Source organism: Emys orbicularis, chromosome 10 (assembly GCF_028017835.1).
Source record: "Emys orbicularis isolate rEmyOrb1 chromosome 10, rEmyOrb1.hap1, whole genome shotgun sequence".
In the NCBI taxonomy this organism is placed as follows: Eukaryota; Metazoa; Chordata; order Testudines; family Emydidae; genus Emys; species Emys orbicularis.
The window spans coordinates 84,853,114-84,874,107 of NC_088692.1; the positions used below are offsets into that span (position 1 = coordinate 84,853,114).

The 20,994-nt window shown below is 47.3% G+C and overlaps 1 protein-coding gene across 2 annotated transcripts; it reads right to left on the reverse strand.

Moving 5' to 3' along the window:
- Positions 1-1,025: 1,025 nt before the first annotated feature.
- INTS14 (integrator complex subunit 14) lies at positions 1,026-19,716 on the reverse strand. Of its 2 annotated transcripts, XM_065411726.1 has the most exons (12): positions 19,664-19,716; positions 17,222-17,481; positions 14,601-14,708; positions 12,556-12,711; positions 11,114-11,232; positions 10,360-10,502; positions 6,947-7,039; positions 5,191-5,335; positions 4,809-4,942; positions 4,593-4,711; positions 4,150-4,215; positions 1,026-2,964 (listed from the first exon to the last, which is right to left on the reverse strand). In XM_065411726.1, exons 2-12 carry the CDS (start codon positions 17,441-17,443, stop codon positions 2,713-2,715), a joined length of 1,557 nt encoding a protein of 518 aa, XP_065267798.1. In that variant the 5' UTR covers positions 17,444-17,481; positions 19,664-19,716; the 3' UTR covers positions 1,026-2,712. The 2 variants fall into 2 exon arrangements, with proteins under 2 accessions (XP_065267798.1, XP_065267799.1); XM_065411727.1 differs by lacking the exon at positions 14,601-14,708.
- Between the last annotated feature and the right edge of the window lie 1,278 nt (positions 19,717-20,994).

A 20,994-nucleotide genomic window follows, 5' to 3' on the forward strand; every position in this document is an offset into this window, starting at 1 on the left:
TGTCAGCATTGGACACCACCAGTTTGTTCTTAACGCATGTACGATAGGAAGGCTTAATCTCTTCCCCCATGGAATAGAAATACGTAGTGGTGTCCAGCAGCCCCTGTCTGGCTACATACGTCCTAGCCAGTCATTAGTGGGAGCTACCTACTCCTTCAAATTTTCCTCACCAGTTGACATAGCTGCTACTTCACGTGGCCTTGAGGTCACTAACTCTGCCCTTCCAGACGGTGAGATTTTAAATGCCCAAACTCAGACACTGGAAAACCAGGTAGTGTAGGGGTGAGGTTCCATTCCCTGCTATTCTTCCCCCGGTAGCCCACAAAAATTAGAATTCCACCAGGAAATGCAGAGGTAAAGCAGGCCTCCCTTGAGATGATCCCACAACCTTCCTTCTACTACCATAGGGAGGCCAGCCCCTTGTCTGCTCCTTTTTGGGAATGGTGGTGTAAGTGCTTGGCTCAAACCCTGTGGAGAACGAAGCAAGCACCTGTTTTCCTATTCCCTCAATGCAGAAGACTGCAGCTAAGGAGTCTGCATGCCAGGCTGGCCATTTGCTTTTGGGGTGCTGTGTTGGGGGCCTAATAAGTTAGGGACCATTTTGGTATTGTGTACCAGATCTCAGCAAATGATGTTTCAGGTTTATGCCTTAGGTAAATTATAAAAGTAATTTTATTTGTTTTAAACAAAGAAACTCCCATTGCTTAAAAATGAGCTGTTTTGAATAAAGGGTGCCATGATTAAAATGACTCCTACACCCCCAACCTGATCTACCAGGATTCAGCCCCCTCTGACCCTTTGCATTTTCCCTGAAATTAACTAAAGTCTGATTTAAATAAACTTAATTGTAATCATGACTACAGAGCAGTTAGTTGCACTGTTGACCCAGCTGAGTCTAGTACTCTTTCCCCCAGCACCCACTGTAACCCTTGTGCAAGTTAATTCCAGAGCGATCAATTTATTTCCATCCCACTGTTTGTATGGCTTTGTTTGACGAAAGCATAACACCAGAAAAAAAACATGTTGCTATATTTTCAATGTGAAATACCCTTTTCCCCAATGATTGTTATTGTGAGGTTAACACTAGAACATTTAGGTGGGGTTTTTGCAGAGAAGTGGTCCAACCGCCACTGAAGGCATTCTGCAAAAAGACACCATCCTAAGGAACTTTCACCATCGAAGGGCAGGGCTACTCTTAAAATACTGCATCAGCGCAGCTGCAGCACTTAAGTGAAGACAAACCTATCCCAACGGGCGAGCGTCTCCTGTCGGTGTAGTTAGTTAATCCACCTCCCCAAGAGGTGGTAGCTAGGTGGGAGATGCTCTGTCATAGACATAGCGCTGTCTACACATGGGGTTAGGTCAGTATAACTGCGTGTCGCTCAGGCGCGGGACGTCGTCATACCAATATAGGTCTGTAGCATAGACCTGGCCTAAATGTGTTAAAATGAGCCTGTGTGAAAGGCTAAACAAGGGCATGGCCAGCTTCCTCAGGGTAGTTACACCATAATTTATACACTGTGTCACTTCTACATACACATCTATTTGACAGTGAATCGAATATCTTGGTGCCGACACTGAGAATTTAACACAGCATTCATTCTTTTAATTCCTTTAAAGGGCATTTAAACATTTATAAAATACATGGTTGTGAGGGTACGGGGCAGGAACTGCAACCCGTATTTGGTGTGATTTGCCATGGATCTTCAACTACTGAGTTTGCTTGTCCTTCCGAAGGCAGCTGACTGTGTATTTCTATTAATAAAGATTTACAAGCAAAGTCTTTCATTTTGCTATTTGTACAGCCTCTTATGCAAGCGAACAAGAGCAATTTGTTACCTTACCTTCATGATGGAAAGACATGATGAAAGTAAGCCTCCGTAATGCTAAACATGCACGTCCGTTCTTTTGAAACTGGATCCAAAACCACTGAAAGCTTCCATAAAAAGTTACTCTTTATTTGTTAATGTGGTATCTTACAATTTTGTTAAAAAATGAACTTTTCTCTTGCTAGAATGTAAGTTACTTTCTCAAATATGAATGTCTTGAGGCAAATGAGATACCTGAAACTTTAGTAACTTTACATTTTGAAAGGCAGGGCTTAAATCTTTAAAGTCAGGAATGCAATTACTGACAGTATCCAAAACTTGCCAGCTATACATCTAACCACATGCAGTATTCATACGCTCAGTCTTTGACTGGGTAAGTCAAGTACATGCAGTTGCATAGCTGATGTTTTTGAAAGCCAGGCCCTAATAGATAACACCTGCCTCTCTCTGGAGAAAAGTTTTACACAGTGCTTTTGTGCACCAGTCTAATTGTTACGGGTTATGTGTGGGGTTACCTGATGACTGGTTCTTGGGGGGGGAGGGGAGAGAGACAGTTCTAAGCCACTGGCACCAGTCCATTGCATATGACAGCATTTTCCTCATCTCTCCTCTCACACACCTTAATAATCATACTATATAACCTCCATTCTTGTTGAGACTTTCATGAGGCATTTAAAAATACAATTTCCAGGTAAAACTAAATCCACTAAGAGGTATACGAATTAATCCCAGATTAAGAAACTAGATTGTTTTAGAGCACCGGTTTGCATTGATAAAGTTCTTCAAACGATATCTGAGTCAGTCCTAGGAAACAAATATGACAGGAAAATTTGGACCACTTGAGACTTAAAAGTAATGTAGAGAAGGTTCTAAAAAGTGCATCTCATATTCTTTCAGTGCTGCTACTGGAGAAGTCTGTCTGCAGCGGAGTGATGTTATGGTCATAGGCAGCATATTCAGAGGTCCCATTACTTGCTGCTTTGAGTTGCTGAGCAGCATGAGTGAGCTGAAATGCTGCATCGGGATGAGCTGTATCAGGCAGCAACGTACACTCCCTTTCCAGCATATCTGCCACTCCTTTCAAAAGGTCCAAAAATCCAAAAGCCAAGGCTGCCTTGCGTAAACGGTTGAGTTCCTGGAAGGGAGAAAAGCCCCATTTAAAGTAATCTTGATTCTTCTGAAAGGATATTTTATTCATTGCAAATTTGGGGGAAGGGGCCCTCAGGCTACAGTTCTGGCAAGCTTCCCAAGTGCTCACAGCATAAGAGTGAATTCTAGTGCTGGTGCCAGACTGGAGACAGCAGATATAGCACACTAACATGTTGGCTTTCTCACGACACCCTCCCAGCGTGCCTCATCAGCTCTCGCCCCCCGGCTCCAAGGCTCTGGTGGATAGCCCTGCAATTTGCAGAAGGGGGCGCTTTGTTATCCGCTCGAATTCAGCCAATTTGTCCAGCAGAATGTACAGAACGTGATTTTCTTAGATTGTAAACTCTTAGGGCAGAGACCATAGCCTTGTATGTGTTTATAGAGCACGTACCAGAACCCTGCTTGGGGTCTCTGGGGGGTTGTGTCACTGCTAGGCTTAAGGGAAGAATTATGGTTATAGTCTGGTACAATGTAGCTAACTGTATCTGGCTTATTGGATTTCTTGCCCTCTGCATCATAGGCGGAACACACACTGATAGTTGACTTTGTTACCCAAGTATAGGCTGCTCTCGGGTGCTCTCATTTCCTTCTGTGATGCCCTTTGATCCCTCAGTACTAGTAGTACCTGCTGCTCTCCAATTCATTCCAGAGTCCAGCTGGCAAGGGGTGTTTGGAGTGCACACCATTTCTGCCCTTCCCCATGGAGATGTGTACACCACCTCTGGGATACACGGAATCACAAAGACCTTAGCAGACTGCTAAGGTCAAACCCGCCCATTCCTTACCCCTAAAATTCACCTCCCACCCTTGCTACCTTGGGGTTCTGGCTTTCATTATCTGCACCGCCAGTGCAGAATCACAATCAGACTCACCTCTGGGATACACGGGATCACTCTCAGACCTAGGTCTCCTTCAACTGAACCCAATATGCTGTCCTGTCAGAGGAGCTTAGATCAGGGGATTCCAGGTTACAGCTTTACCAGTCTGTACAATTGGTCAAGTATCTCCCTCCCTCACAAGGGCTGCTGAGAATTAACGTTTGCAAAGCACTACAAGCTCTTTGGATAGACCACGCAGAGAATTATTAACCTCATCGGTCAACGTGCTCTATAGATCAAACTTGTATCAGTACAGTCACACGTTACATGCAAACCCATAACATGCTACTCACTTTGTAGAATGTTTGAGTTTTTTCAGGGAGTTTTCTTGCATTTCTCAAGATCTTCTGTACATCTGTCTGGAGAAAAAAAAATACCATAACTTTGGGGGGAGGCTGCAGGAAAGAATCCCCAGCTATACTGATAAATAATCACTTGATCATTCCCGCAGGCTCAGTGATCAGTCACTGATTATGCAGCTCATACAAGCTAACATACAAATGGTTATTACATTAAACCAGATACCAGGCAAAGCTTTCATTAAACTATATGTGCCAAGGTGTTTTAATTATGACACTTCAAACAGGAAGCTTTAATGTGAATGAAAGAAAAAAAAAATGACACTAGATGGAAGTGACAGGTATAGAGACCGTTCTACTGCCCGAGTAAGACGACCCTTTCAAAGCATTGATACTGAACTGTGCAAGAGCACCAAAGCGAAGTACTGAGATGCTACCTGGAGGCCGCTTGGTTTGATCCACACAGTGACATTCTGCGCATAACTGCGCTTGTTTTGGGGCTGTAAGGGGAAAGGGCTTTTATTGTCATCTTCGCCATAAGGATTTTCTTTAGCATCTGAAAGAAAATAAAGCTTTTTAAGAATAAGACGTGGCAAGGGCATTAACACAGAAAACATCAAATGCACAAGAGACTTTAAAATCTTGGTTACTACCTGAAATAGGCCCAAGCTGTGCCATTTTCCCTAGCCAAGGCAGGGGCTCAGGACCAGGTTCAAAGAGAGACATCATGAGGTTTGATTTCTTCTTACTATCAGCTTGGGAGTACAGCATTCCATGCCATTCAGGCCTAAAGAAACGAGGAGACTGCTAAGGTCAAAACCGCCCATTCCACACCCCTAAAATTCACCTCCCACCCTCGCTACCTTGGGGCTCTGGCTTTCATTATTTACACCGCCAGTGCAGAATCACAGTAACACTAAACATTCTTGTCAAGCCACCTGGGGCTCACAGCTTGGCGTGCAGTATTTCATAGATGACTGGTCACAAAGCATCACCACGAAAAGGGACTTTTCAAAGAGAAATGCACCTCCATACCCTAACTGAACAATGGCCACCATGCCTTCCACTTTCAGGCTCCCATGCAGCAGTACACAGAAGTTGGGTATTTTGCCAGCAATTTGATTAGCTGAATTCTCATCCTCAGTGTCATCAGTGATCCCCGGTCCCACCTCATCACCTTCTGTGCAAAAAAACCAAAACAAAACCAAGAGAGAGATTCACACTCACTAACGCTCCTTTGTTTTCTATCATGTTTGACACCTTAAAACCTCTGCCAGGCAAGTCACCCAGCAACAGCCACCTCTTGTCAACCCAAACCACCCTATAGTGCAGTTCAACAGAGCAACCTTCCTTGCATGCAGCACCTTCTCTCTTTAGGAAGGCTCCAATTCTCCCAGGCTGTTGGCATTTTGAAGACGTGAGGTATTTCAATGCTGTGGTTTCTGGACAACGTCAGCCTCCTGTCTGACAAGCTTGATCCAGCATAGCAGTGACGCGAACAGCTGCCACGTGAGATGCCTGGGCATGTGGGTGGTGTGGCTAATGAGGCACAGCACGGCATATAGTTCTAGTGCAGTGGTTTTCAAATTTTTGTATTGGTGACCTCTTTCACACAGCAAGCCTCTGAGTGTGACCCCCCCTCCCCCCATAAATCAAAAATGGGCAGTTTAATTTAATTTAACAGGGGGTTGGGGCTATCAGTCCCACAGAGCTGACAGCTCGCGACCCTCACGTAACCACCTTGCGACCCCCTGAGGAGTCACGATCCTCAGTCTTAGAACCCCCATGTCTGCCCTGCTCTGGCCTCAGTTCAAGTGAAACCTCACCTTTGGGAAAACCAGACTAAAATACAAGGTTCCAACACTGTGCTGGTTGCAAGTGACCCCTTTTAAGGGAACCCTTAACCCCTCCCTTCATATGATTCTTTTTTGTCACGAGCAACTTACTGAGTTTTAGGAGGTGAAAAACAGCTGTGCTTTAGCCATCAGCATGAGGTTCCCAAAGGGAGGAAAGGTTTGGCACAAAAGAGTGCAAATACACAGAGCCAAAACCCACTAACTGCATATTTGGTCCTTTCAAATTTTCCCAAGAGAAACCTCTGAATGCAACCACAGGCACACAGCAGGCAAAGCTTGAGATTTACCCAATCTTCCTTACTTCCACCAGCCTCCCAGGCACAGATACAAATGTTAACAGAGAGGAGCAGTAGCTAGCGTTCCTGAATAACAATGGATAAATCAAAGCACAAATACCAAGCTCTGTATTACCCCACCCACAAGGTGGCTGAGGTAATATCTTTTATTGGACACAAGCTTGTCTCTCTCACCAACAGAAGTTGGTTCAATAAAACATTACCTCATCTACCTTGTCTCTTTAATATCGTGGAACCAACATGGTTACAACTACACTGCATACAAGCTCTGTTCTGAAGACCATTAAAAAAAACCCAATCACTACAAGCAGATAAAAACATTCAGCTTGATTCCTGAGCTAGAATTATTTGTATCTCTAAGTTCAGAAAGTTCTATTTATGATGTCACTAAAGAGACACTGTCCCTTTTATTAACAGTGCTGTTTTACCTACAGATGCACTTTTAAGAATCCTTTTTTTAAGAAAAGGCAAAGAGCTTGTGTTTAAGATTTTAATTTTAATGGGATCTCCAAATGGCATGACACTTGTCCTTTAAGAGAACTTTGGAATGTCTGGCTCTAATCTACCACCAGCAACCTTGGAAAACCTTGTCAATTCCAAACAGTGCAACGTTCACTATTAGAAACAAAAATGGCTCACCTTTGTTGAGTGCAATGGGCAGTACCAAGTGTCTAGATAATACAGGAGGGCTAGAAATATCAGCTATATCTATAAAACCAACTATTTCTAGATCTGCAAAGAAACAAACAGTCACAAGTCAGCCCTGGAAACAGCTGAGGATTCATTCACGTTAAGTTTAACATCAAAATAGGAATACTCTTCCTTACACTGGGAGCTTTTTGAAGCATGGAGCATATATAACTACAGCACTTCGCACAATGGGGCCCCAATCTTGATCGGGACCTCTAGGTGCCACCATAATATTATTGTATAGTAAATATTTCTGAGTAACTTTAAGATGGGCAGTTGAAAAGCAGCTATAACAGACAGAACCTGGTGTGTCTAATGGAAGTTATCTATGAAATATGCTGCTACACAACATGCTTTTTTCATTGGTACCTAACACTTTGCCCATAGGAGAGAAATAACCAGTCATCTTTAAGAACAAAAAGGCAGACGTATCTGCCCTGATCCACTCCTTTGCACTGCTCAAGTGGCACAAATGCCCCACCCTGGGATAGCCCCAGTGTGGGGAGTCCCTAGCAGATATAAAGCCAGGATGGCCACCTTCTACACCTCTGTTGCCAGAGCTCCTGTGCAGAGGGCAAGGAAGGGGAGTGGCAAAGCATGATGCTCTCTGATTATGCCCAGCTTGCACATGGTCCTTCAGAGACCATATCCAGCTGGCACAAGTTAGAGGAGCTCTTAGGCTATTCTAACTTGTGCTGAGGCCAAGAACCAGAGAACCTGACAGCCCTCTGGTCTGTTGCAAAGAATCTGTCCCAAAGGCTGATAACATTGATGTTTTCCATAGCTAAGTGATATACTGCTTAATTCAACTCACAAAGGCATTCAATGGTTGACTGAATATGTTGAAAGGTGTATTTTAATGGATGTAGAATGGAATCTTATTTATACCAAATTCCCTTATCTCAAATGACCAGAGATCCACCAACATATATTAAATACAATTAAAAGTCCTCTTGTTTGGATAAGTTTCATGCCCCCGATTTCATTCAGTTGCACTGTTTTCCAATAGTTAACTCATTTAAAAATGTGATGTATACTAGTCCAAATTCAGTATAGATCCAAATAAAAAGTGTTATTACTGGGTTCCCCACTCCCAATGGATTTCTCTTGCAGCTGAAAAATCAAGGAAACCTGAATGGCATTAATTTCAGAGTTCCTACTTCATTTATTAGAATAATTTAACCTTAATTGTGCACCCATCAGTTTTTGGAAAGTACCACACACTTTTTGATGAAGAATCCAATAGAGCCAGATATTGTTTAAGACATGTCACAGAGCAGGTTCGGGAAAGCAAGTTATCACACAGAGTAACCTACCACAGCACTCTGCTGCCAAATTGTAAAGAATAACATAAAAACAAAAGCACACAAGGCCAAGTGCACTGCTGAGAAAGGAAATTTACTTTGGCATAATAAGCAGACCTGGATTAACCAATGTACACTCTGTGCACTTGCACAGGGGGGCCCTCCCCACTGGATTTAAGTGAGTGCATTGCAAGCATGGCAATTCTGTCATGATGGGGGGGCAGTCGGGCAAATTTAAGTGAAGGTGGGGGGCCCTGCAATTTCCATAGTGCATAGCACTCCAACATTCTTTAAATCAGGCACTAGTAACAAGTAAGCCTTCATTCGGTAGGTTATATTTCCAAATATTGCAGAGCGTATTCGCTCCTTGAGGTGCATTCACTTATTTACGCATTGTGTGCATGCCTCAGTGACAGAACGGACCCCCTCTTCCCAGGTGAAACTTTGGTCTCTGGGATGAATGAGGAAGGTTGCACTCTGCACAATTGTTTTTACAGTGAATTTAGTGGTGGTGAGGGGGCAAATTAACAACTCTTGGAGAATGAAGACATAAGTAAGGGCAATGCAAGCTTCCTCCATGTTCCAATGTCTCAATATCAGCCTTTGGAGGGTAGTTCAGACTCTATAGAATTCAACCCTTGGTTTCTCTGCTGAGGCTGCCAACAAAGGTGCCAACTGGTTCCAACTGAGATGGAGGGGGGAGGGTTTGTGATGCAGGCAAGTCTAGTAAGAACTGCCCTGACATCACCAGCTCATTTGCCACTGAGCACCCATTAGAGCAGGGGCGGGCAAACTTTTTGGCCTGAGGGCCGCATCGGGTTTCCGAAATTGTATGGAGGGCTGGTTAGGGGAGGCTGTGCCTCCCCAAACAGTCAGGCGTGGCCCAGCCCCAGCCCCCTATCCGACCCCCCCTGCTTCTCGCCCCCTGATGGCCCCCTGGGACTCCTGTCCCATCCAGCCCCCCCGTTCCCTGTCCCCTGACAGCCCCCGGAACCCCTGCCCCTGACTGCCCCCCGCCATCCCATCCAACCCCTCCTCTTATTCCTGACTGCCCCCTGGGGACCCCTGCCCCCATTCAACCCCCCTGTTCCCCGCCCTCTGACTGCCTTGACCCCTATCCACACCCCCGCCCCCTAACCACCACCCTGAACTCCCCTGCCCTCTATCCAACCCCCTCTGCTCCCTGCCCCCTTCCCACACCGCCCAGCTGGAGCCAGCCACGCCACCACGCAGCACAGAGCACTGGGTCAGGCAGCAGCTCTGCAGCTGCGCTGCCTGGCAAGAGCTCGCAGCCCTGCCGCCCAGAGCATTGCGCCGGCGGCGGGGCGCGCTGAGGCTGCGGGGGAACAGCAAGGGAGGAGCCGGGGGCTAGCCTCCCGGGGTAGGAGCTCAGGGGTCGGGCAGGAGGGTCCTGTGGGCCGCAGTTTGCCCACCTCTGCATTAGAAGATAATGACTTCTGCTCGCCTCCAAGCTGGACTGATTTCAGATTAGTCTCCTAGAAGTGAAAGTCTCCATAGCCTGAAGCAGCCAGCCTACCTCTAAGAGACACAGCCAGAACCCACAGCCCAGGGTGCTGTGGTGGCTTTAAGACCCCTGTGGACCCTCCCACTCCTCACTTAGATAGCTCTGAGTGGTGCCTAGGCTGTCTATGGGCAACCAGAATCTCCGCAGGATTATGTACTGCTGCCCTAGTCCCAACCTGCCCCTCCTGCCCTCTACATCAGGCTTGCAAGGGAGTCCGTGGAAGACAGCCCACAGCTGTCTTCCACACTTCCTGCACTGTGGGGATTCTCAGCTGGCCACAGCTGGGGTTTTTAAAACCCTTCTGCGCCACGCTGGCCCATCTGCCAGGTGTACAGGGGCCAAAATAGGGTGAGACTCTGACCCTCTGATGGCAGATGTAGCTGGCTATTGCAGTGTTATTGGAGATTGTATTCCATTTTCTTCAGACCAAAGAGAAAGTGGAGGGAACAGTCACTATGCAGGGTAGGGGATGCCAACAGAAAAAGAAAAAGTTAACACGACTCAAGTTTAAAAAACAAACAAACATTTGTTACCTGTATTAATTGCTTTAGGGATGGGATCTATTTCCTCATCTATAATGAAAGGTTCTGGTCTGGGAAATACTTGCACATCAGATGTTAAGTGACCACATTTGAGAACAGCATGGAATGGTGTATAAGCCAGGTCTATTAGTTTTCTAGAACAGGATCATTTATTATTAGGGAAAAAGTAATACAAATCAGTTGAAAATAAGTTTTGCAAGCTTGTTTAAGTGCATTATACTGAGCTCCCAAAATGGATTTTTTTTTTTTTTTTTAAACGTGAGTTAACTCAGTAGTTCTAGCATTGTCAAATTACGAAATGCTACGATATGTTACAGAGACAAGGTGGGGGAGGTAATATCTTTTATTAGATATTAGATAGTACCTCCCACAGCTTGTCTCTCTAATATCCCGGGACCAACATGGCTACAACAATACTGCATATGTGATAAATGTCATAATGTATGGCAAATTAATAGCAGGAAAAGCCTATGACCTAATCAACATTTCAAGTTGCCCAATCACTGACAAAAGGAAAATATCTAATTAAAAACAGTAGCATCAATATCTATAAAGAGTGAACAAAACAAACAGCCTTAACCAATGAAGGTCAAAGCTTAATCAATAGTAGTTAACATACTGGACTAGGAAAGAAAAAGAAACCTATGAATCAAAACAAAACACATCAAATTTCTTGCTTTATGCTTCTTTGTTTTCTTTACATACCCTAATTTCACAGAGTCATGTTAGTTACAAAAATACTAACCCAAACATGGACTGTACATTCTTCAAGCAAAGGGGTCCATCGATGGTAAAAATCTGTCCTTCCCCGTTATTTAAATCTACAAGTCTTTCCAGACAATCTAAAGAATCTGAGCTCTGGAGCTGCACACACACAAAAAAAGAAATTATACCTTTAAAAAAACAAAAACCAGCATAAGAACAGAAGATGCAGTAGACTGTTTTTAAGGAAATATATGAAAATGAGAGTAAAAGTCTAAGGCCTGATCTACACTAAAAAATTAGGTTGGTTTAACTACTTGGTCAGGGGTATGAAAAATCCACATCCCTGAGCGGCATTAAATCAACTATGTCCCCACGTAGGCAGTGTTAGGTCGACCCAGCTATTGCCTCTCAAGAGATGTGGATTACCTACGCTGATGGGAGAACCTCTCCCATTGGCACCGATAGTCGTGTTTTACGTGTAGACAAGCTCTAAGTTAATTAAAAAAAATTAGGACAACCTTATCTTGCTAATTTTTAAGGAAGCCAATGTTTCTTCCCAAAAGAGGTTACTCCTAATGTAAAATTTATTATTAGCCCAGAAGGTTGTCCCCATACTGGGGTTCATAATACATTGTTTCACCAAGTCAGACCTAGCTTCCAGCTCTTATATTAATATATTCCAAAGCCAAAAGGGATCATCTAGTCTGACCTTCTGTATAACGCAGGCTATAGGACTTCCCAAAATTATTTCTAGAGCAGATCTTTTAGAAAAACATCAAATCTTGATGTAAAAATTGCCCTTGATGGAAAATCCACCACAATCCTTGGTAAACTGTTCCAGTGGTTAATTACGCTATTAAAAATGTACACCTTATTTCCAGTCTGAATTTGTCTAGCCTCAACTTCCAGCCGTTGGATCGTGTTATACCTGTTTGTCTGCTACAGCCCATTATCAAATATTTGTTTTCCCCCCATGGTTCTTATAAACTGTGATCAAATCATCCCTTTACCTTTTCTTTGTTAAGCTAAATAAATTCACAGGTTCTCAGTCCTCAAGAGTGCATGAGTGCCTTTGATAACATAATACTTTCTATTTCTATAGTGCCTTTCCTCAGAGGATTACTTAGACTATATCTACACTACAGATGCAGTGCCGCTCTAGTGACATTGCATAGACACATGCTACATCAATGGAAGGGGTTTTCCTGTCACTGTAGTTAATCAACCCCTCCAAAAGTGGCAGCGAGGTCGATGGTAGAAGTCTTCCATTGACCTAGCAGTGCTATACCGGGGCTTAGGTTAGTTTATCTACATCTCTCAATTAACTTACATATACTGCAGGTGAATGTGACCCAATTATCACTAAAACCAAACACTTTACCACCAGATTGTTAGAATAAATCTTGGGGAGAATATGTGATTCTGTAAAAACAATAATCACTCAGTAGAACAAAACCAGCAAGAATTTGTTAAAGGAGTCACCTCTTCTAGATTAGCCATGCACATGATGTATAACTTGGATGGGAAGGGAAAAGGCAGTGGAAACCGGCTGCTTTCATTTCGTTGGTTGCACGTAGCTAAGGAGTGCCGCAGAGAGCCTCTGCCAATCCCTAAACAGCCGTCAGTTACTAGAACAACCTAGTGCACACACAAACACACACAAAAGGATACATTAGCATTTTCACCTAAACACATTTCTTCATCTGCCCCAATCCTGCAAACACTGACACTTGTGCTTAGCTTTACTTCTGTCAGTAGTCCCATTGGGACCACAGGGCTTAGTCCTGAAAATCCCTACTCACACGAGCAGTCCTGACTCGCAATGAATTAATTACATAAGGATTACTCATGTAAGGTTTGCATGTAAATTGTATATTTAAGCAATTAACTGTTACAAATTTGATGCTCTACATAATAAACAGACATATCTATATTTTAAAATTTAATGAAGAAAATAATGGCTAGGATTTATTTTTATAAGCTATAATCAGACCCTACTACTAATGAACACAGAGTAACAATTAGAAGTATGTTTTTCAGTTTTAAAAAGACACACACCCTTTCAGTATAGAAACTACGCTGTCACAAGGGCATTCAACTGCTGGGCAACTCAAGAGCCTCAGAGGAAAGATACTAGAAGAGTGCAAGTTATTATAATCACTCTACAGAACTCAGGGGCCAACCCAATTCCCACGGAAGCCAATATGGGCCATAAAAAAGCAAATATCGGTCAGGTACGTCAGTTCCTCAGTACTTTGCTAACGATTACAGCATGTCTCAACCCTTTCTGGTTCAGCAGCAGCACTAAGGCACTAATGTGATATTTTTCATCCAAATGGATCCCAAAAGTTATTTACAAAAAAATGGCACTGTAAGGTTAAATAAAATCATTGGATTTGTTTGCCCTCCACTGAAATGCAGCCATTTCTGGGCTGGAACATGGCAGCTGTGTGGTGTTGCTGTGTCCCAAAAAACAACCGTTTTGGCTAGCAAGTGAGAAATACCAAATCCAGCTGAAATTAAGCATTTATTCTTTTCATCCAGATTTAAAATCCAGGTTTTAACAGGTGAGAGAATGCACGCTTTTTATTCCTCAACACACCTGTCACTTTCATAGTCTCATTAGTGCTTGTGTTTGCTCTCATGCTTGAAAATAACCTGCCTTACTGTAACAAGAGTTTGCACATTTCCCATGGCCTTTCATCCTCCAGTAACCTGATGTGCTAGCACAATGGCCTACGGTGGAAATAAGAGATCACCCTACCAAAGATCCGATATATGCTTGATTTTTACATCTTTCTAACTGTTTGGTTCTGATGTCTGTTTTTTCAAGGGGCCTTTTATGGCTATATTACAGGTGGTCCCAATCCACTAGCTGCAAAATCAGCGAATGCAAATCGTACCCCAACCAACAATGAGGGCCAAATGTAGGCTTTTTCCCCCAAGAAGGAGCACTGCACGGGAGGGGAAACCAGACCCAAAGCTGTAACAGCCCAGTGGAAGTTCTGAGTCCTTCTAGCTGAACACGGCAGATGCAGGCACAGTGGCTCAGCAGGGCTTGGGGATCAAAGACAGAACACATTCAGCAGCTGTCCTCACTACTGCTTCAGAGTAAGGGATGCTGCCGAGCCCAGACACCAGCAGGTGCATGGTGGGGGAAAGAGCTTTGTGTTTGGCCATGACCCTTACCTGCTGACTGTGGCTCCCTGGGGCTGGGGAATGGAGGCAGGAGCATAAACCAAGCCTTCCAGAAGTGCTCGAAGAGTTCTAGGGAACTATTTTATTTTGTAAGATGTAGGTGCATCAGGAGGGGGAGGGGATCAGTGTTGAAAGGGGTCCTCAAACATTTTTCTCTCTACCACAACACTGCAGCTGGGCCAGAGATGGCAGAAATTAGCCCAAATGTTGCTGCTGATTATTTTATGGAAGGGTTGAACATAGTGGCCAACCAAATATGTTCAACTGATAATTTGCAAATACTGCAAGCTGGAGTCTGAGAACAGTCAAAGGCGGCAACCAATCATTACCTGGCAGGGAATCGCAGCACCCCATTCCTGTTGCACAACATTACAAACCCCAACCAGTGCCGATTCTAAGCACGTTTTGTCATAATCATCCATGTTACTTAGGGCTTCCTGGAAAGAAAAATTACACATTATCCTGCCTGAGTGGACGATTGTTATCAGGGAGCACATGCAGCTTATTACAAATCAGGAAGTAATTCATAAATACCTTCCCTTCCCATTGTGTCTTTATTAGGGAAGTATTGTATTCCAAAGGATGATCTGCAAAGTTTTAAAAAAATTGGGCTTATGCTCTTTTGTAGGCTATAGAAAGTAGGCCTGAAAAAACTGAGGTTTGATTTGTTTTGTTAAGTATTTTTCTGATTTCCTTTATATTAGAAATTAAAGCCTGAAAAACCACATATTGACTGGGGAACAAGTGAAATTCTGACCTCACGAACTGCAAGCAAAAGCTGAGAGGGAAGGAATTCTGGTCCACAAAGGGTACAAACCTGTTTTTAAAAGAATCCTTTGCAGGTCTACTAAGAACAGTACAGTCAAAACCTGAAACTAATTCCCTCAAGTAAAACAAAATATCGACTCCCATTGTTCTGATATTTCAACCCCCCGGAATACATGTGAAATAATAATCATTTGCCTTTCTATAGCACCTTCCATCCAAATATCTCTAAATGCTTTACAACCATTAAAGGCTCCTTTTACTCACACTGAGTAGTACTTTATTCCACAAATACACCCAGTGAAGTCAATGGGAACACGGTTGCTGCTTTAAAAGGTACAATTTGTTGGTATCACAATATGACCTTAAGTAATATAACCTCACAACATGCCTGTGAAGTGGGTCAGTAATTTTATATCCAGTTTATAGATGTGGAAACTGAGCCATAGAGCGCTTGCCTAAGAGCCTGCCATGCAGGAAGTCAGTGGCAGGGGAAGTAACAGAATCCAAGACTCTTACGTTCATATCCAGTCTTTAACATAAAACTATCCTTCCTCCCTAAAAGGAAAATTTTATACAGGATCAGAAAAGCACCACATAAAGTATCTGAGGCTCCAAAACACAGAGAGAAGTACAAGCTAGAGCAGGGGTCGGCAACGTTCGGCATGCGGCTCGCCAGGGTAAGCACCCTGGCGGGCTGGGCCAGTTTTATTTACCTGCTGACGCGGCAGGTTCGGCTGATCGCGGCCCCCACTGGCCGCGGTTCACTGTCCCGGGCCAATGGGGGCGGCAAGAAGTGGCGCGGGCGAGTGATGTGCTGGCCGCGGCTTCTCGCCGCCCCCATTGGCCCGGGACGGCAAACCGCGGCCAGTGGGGGCCGCGATCGGCCGAACCTGCCGCGTCAGCAGGTAAATAAAACTGGCCCGGCCCGCCAGGGTGCTTGCCCTGGCGAGCCGCGTGCCGAACGTTGCCAACCCCTGAGCTAGAGCAACTTGGTTGGACATTTGGCCTGGATAGATTTCCCCAAGGCCACCCCTCAAAAAATAAACAGCAGCAATGAGAATGTGGGAGAATTCATACGGTAAAATGAAAACAGCAAAGGGAATTTGTTCTCAGCAATATATGTAACATCCCTGCACTCCCGGCTCCCTGCTTATGACCCTGTGACCCTCACTCCAGTCCCTGTTTGTCATTAGCTGCCCCACATATTTACATGAGATCTGGGTCTGGTAGCTCCTCCCCTTAGGTTGGGGGAAGGGGCCTTTAGATGTGGGCGGGAGCAATCCCAGATTCCCAATAGGTGCCAAAAAAACCATATGTAACATAATCAAGCAACATGAAACTTGGAGTGCCTTGTCCAGTCTCTTTTAAAGCACTGAGAAGCTTCTGTAATTTTCAAACTTAGAGCCAAATTCCACCCTCAGATAAGTCCACGCAACTCCCATTAGGGTCAAAGGCTTTCCACATCACATACCATTCAGCCCCAAGCTCCTTCTCAGATCTTATCTCCTTTCCATGTTCTCCCCACCTCCCTCCACTCTGCCAATCATGTCAGGCCTGAAGCATCCTTAGTCACTTTTCCCCACTCTCTTCCTGCTTCCATGCTACCCCAGGCACAAAACGCCTTCTCTAAACCTGTTCACTTTATTCAAAACCCTTCCTGGAGCTCCCTTATGCTGTGTCACCTCTGGAGAGCACGTCAAAACTCACACAAAACAGGGAAGTCACAAAACCATCAGTGTATGGACATGCCTCCTCAAGTATCCCGCTGATCTCATTACTGGAACCCTCTGAACAACTTCTCTTCATCCCCACCTTTGCCTTCATTAGCCCTGCCTTGTTGGGTGACATCTGAATTTACACTGTAAGCTCTTCAGGACAGGAAGTGTCTCTTTCCTTGTTTTTGTAAACTACCCAGCACACTTTTGGATGCTCAGACGGCATTACAGGCAGCGCTATCACTGACTTGTCTGATCATAAAACACAACTTTCCCCTGCCTCAGTTTCCATATTTGTAAAATAGGGATAACACTCACTTCATAGGGTTGTGAGGCTTAATTAACAGTATATAAAGCGATATGAGATCCTCAGATAGGAAGCCTAAGGTTTCACTACAGCCATGAAACACACAGAATGTTTTGAAGAATTGACTTGCTGAGCCCAGTATGTTCTTTATAAGGTGTACCTGAAGCGTGTTGTAATCTCTTGTAAAGGGAACCATCAGTTCCCAAAGCGATGAGAAGACCACCAAGGCTGTAAACTCAAGTTTGTAATTGGTGGCCATGTGCTCAAACAACATGGTCAATCCATGGATAGCCAGGTGTTTCCGTTGATACTCTTCAGAGCCCTCCACAGAAACAGGCCGGGTCATGGAGAGCGACACGTCCATCACCACCACAGTCGGCATGATGATCCTTTCTCTATGTTACCAAGAGGAGAGATTCACTGCAAAGGGGAAAAAGCTCTACAGAGTGATTATCCCAGAGAATTGAAAGAGAAACATATGCCCCATCCAATCCTACAGAATGGCCCTATATGAGGCCATGTCACGCTGTAGCACTGACAACACATTAGGACTTTTACATGCTTAAAACTGTAAAGTGTCCCAAGACTGGGATATGAGGGGATGCAGAGGGTTAAAACTGGGATAAGAGGGGTAGCTAGAGGTCAGGAATAAGGGCTTGCCTATATTTTAAATTTAATTTGGATTAAAGGTGTGAATTTAAAGTGCATTGGCTATTTGTGAATAACTCCATGTGTGGACACACTTATTCTAGAACAAGAGTGCCTTGCACCAATTTAGCTTTAATTCAAACTGGGCTTTGTGGTCCAAGGGGTTTATAAAAGCGGTCTGTTGAGTCCTGTTGGATAGAGCTAAGAGAGGAGGAGGAGGCAAAGCAGCAGAAACACACCACAGAAGCACCCAGAGAAGGCAGCAAGGATACCCCAGAGAAATGCACTTGTAGTGAGCTTTTGGGAAGAGCGATGGCTGGTAAGAGGCTTGGAACTGTGAGCAAAGAAACTGTCTCTTGCTGTTTGAGTCCTTCTGTGTACAGGGAAACAGGACATTGTGTACATTCTTGTAAGTAAGCAGGATTGCATCAAAGACACACCTGACTACATTAACAATTTCTCCTTCCAAAGGAAACAACCAGCTACACCCCAAAATCAGCATGGGGCAAACAGGATTTAGCTAAACTGGAACAAGATACTCCTATTCTAGAATAAGAGTGTCCACACATGGAGTTATTTAGTAATAGTTATTCCAGACAAGATATTCCTGAATAACTCCAGGTGTAGACAAGGGGTGGGGGGTTGCATAGGGCTGAGGCTGAGAACAGGAATGGGATAATGGGTGGTGCTGGTGGGGTAAGGATTTGTGTTGTCCTGGAGCTATGTGTTTAAAGGGTCCCAGCAAGAAAGGATTTGGACTTTTCTGAAGGAGATAAATGTGTGTGCGCAAGGAGGAAGGTGGTTAGCTAGAAAGGGAGATACAGCTTTGGGAAGGCAGGACAGGGACAGCAGGAAGGGCAGGATTTCAGGGTTCTGGGACTGAGGTGTGGGGTAGGATTCAAGGAGTCCCAGAGCTGGGATAATAGGGATGGCTGAGGGAAAACAGGATTCAGGGGGTTGGGGGAGCAAGGAGGGCTGAAGGGGACAGGTTTGGCGAGGAGTCAGGATTTGAGGGAACCCAGGGAGGGTAGATTTTGGCAGTATCCCAGGAAGAACAAGATTCAGGAATCCTGAAGCAGCAGGGGATCAGGGACTAAGACAGGCAGATTCTGGAGGTGTCCCAGGTCTGGGGGGGGGGGGGGGGGGGAATGACTGAGGGTCCCACGGGCTGTGAGAGCTGAGAGATGGTGATGGGGCAAGTTTGGGAGAATTTCACAGCTAGTGGGGGGCAGGATTTTGGGTCCCGGGGAGCTGATAGGGGCTGGTGGCTGAAGGGGCAGGTTTGGGGGAATCTTGGAGCTGGTGGGAGGAGCAGTTTGGGGGCAGGGGAAAACAACGTTCAGGGTCCTAGGGAGCTGGTGTGGGGGAGCAGGGTTCAGTGGAGGTTTGGTGGTAGGGGGCACAGGTTTGGAGGAGGTCTTGGAGTAGGTGGGGGAAACTGAGTTTGGTGGCAGGGGTCACTGAGGGGCAGGATCAGGGAGCACTGGGGGGCAGGTGTGGGGGCCTTGGTTAGTGGGGGGGTGCTGTGGTAAGTTTAGGGGTCTCAGTACTGGTGCAGGGCGGGATTAGGGGCAGGTGGCACGGGGGGGGGGCAGGGTCTGGGGTCCCAGGACTGGAGGGAACAGGGAGGGGCCCGCAGGGGTAAGGGGTCGGGGCGGTGGGGCACTGAGGGGGCAGGATCCGAAGTCCCTGGGCGGCAGAGGGCCGGACCCAGGGCTGCGGGAGCTAGGGGGACGGGGTCCGGGGCTGTGGGACGCGCAGAGGGCCGGGCCGGGCCCCGGGGCACTCAGGGGCCCGGAGCCGGGCTGTAGGGGGCAGGCGGAGGCCCGCACTCAGGGCTGCGGGGGCCGGGGCGCTAGGGGGGCAGGGTCCCGGGTCTGGGGGGCTCCCCGCCCCACCGCTGCAGTTCGGGGTTCCGCCGCCCGCTCCCCCCGGCCCAGCCCGGCCCGCTCACCCCGGCCCGAGGCCTCCGCAGTCCCAGCCCCGCCGCCGCTTCCATGAGTCCGGCCCCAGAAACCTTCCCCCGCTGCGGCTGCCGGAACTCAGGGGCCGGGCACAGAGCGGCCCGGTCCCGCCGCAGCCTCCTGCTGCCCCGGGGAAGTGTCCGGCAGGGGCGACCGGGCATGGGGAGCTGCATGTATGGGGAGCGGGGAGGTGCTGGGGGGGAGCTCAGTGGGGTTGCTGTGGGAGGTGCTGGGGGGGAGCTCGGTGGGGAGAGGTGGGGTTGCTGTGGGGGGAGCGGGGAGGTGCTGGGGGGGAGCTCGGTGGGGAGAGGTGGGGTTGCTGTGGGGGGAGCTGGGAGGTGCTGTGTGGGGAGCGAGGTGGGGAGAGGTAGGGGTGCTGTGGGGGGAGCTGGGAGGTGCTGTGGGGGGGAGCTCGGTGGGGAGAGGTGGGGTTGCTGTGGGGGGAGCGGGGAGGTGCTGTGTGGGGAGAGGTGGGAGGTGCTGTGGGGGGAGCGGGGAGGTGCTGTGGGGGGAGCTCAGTGGGGAGAGCTCAGTGGGGAGAGGTGGGGGTGCTGTGGGGGGAGCGGGGAGATGCTGGGGGGGAGCTCAGTGGGGGGAGCTGGGAGGTGCTGTGGGGGGGAGCTCAGTGGGGAGAGGTGGGGTTGCTGTGGGGGGAGCGGGGAGGTGCTGGGGGGTAGCTCCGTGGGGTTGCTGTGGGGGGAGCAGGGAGGTGCTGTGTGGGGGGAGCTCAGTGGGGAGAGGTAGGGGTGCTGTGGGGGGAGCTGGGAGGTGCTGTGTGGGGGAGCTCAGTGGGGAGAGGTGGAGGTGCTGTGGGGGGAGCTGGGAGGTGCTGTGTGGGGGGAGCTCAGTGGGGAGAGGTAGGGGTGCTGTGGGGGGAGCTGGGAGGTGCTGTGTGGGGGAGCTCAGTGGGGAGAGGTGGGGTTGCTGTGGGAGGTGCTGTGTGGGGGAGCTCAGTGGGGAGAGGTGGGGGTGCTGTGGGGGGAGCTGGGAGGTGCTGTGGGGGGAGCTCTGTGGGGGAGCTCAGTGGGGAGAGGTGGGGTTGCTGTGGGGGGAGCGGGGAGGTGCTGGGGGGGAGCTCAGTGGGGAGAGGTGGGGTTGCTGTGGGGGGAGCGGGGAGGTGCTGTGTGGGGAGCTCAGTGGGGAGAGGTGGAGGTGCTGTGGGGGGAGCTGGGAGGTGCTGTGGGGGGGAGCTCCGTGGGGAGAGGTAGGGGTGCTGTGGGGGGAGCTGGGAGGTGCTGTGGGGGGGAGCTCGGTGGGGAGAGGTGGGGTTGCTGTGGGGGGAGCGGGGAGGTGCTGGGGGGGAGCTCGGTGGGGAGAGGTG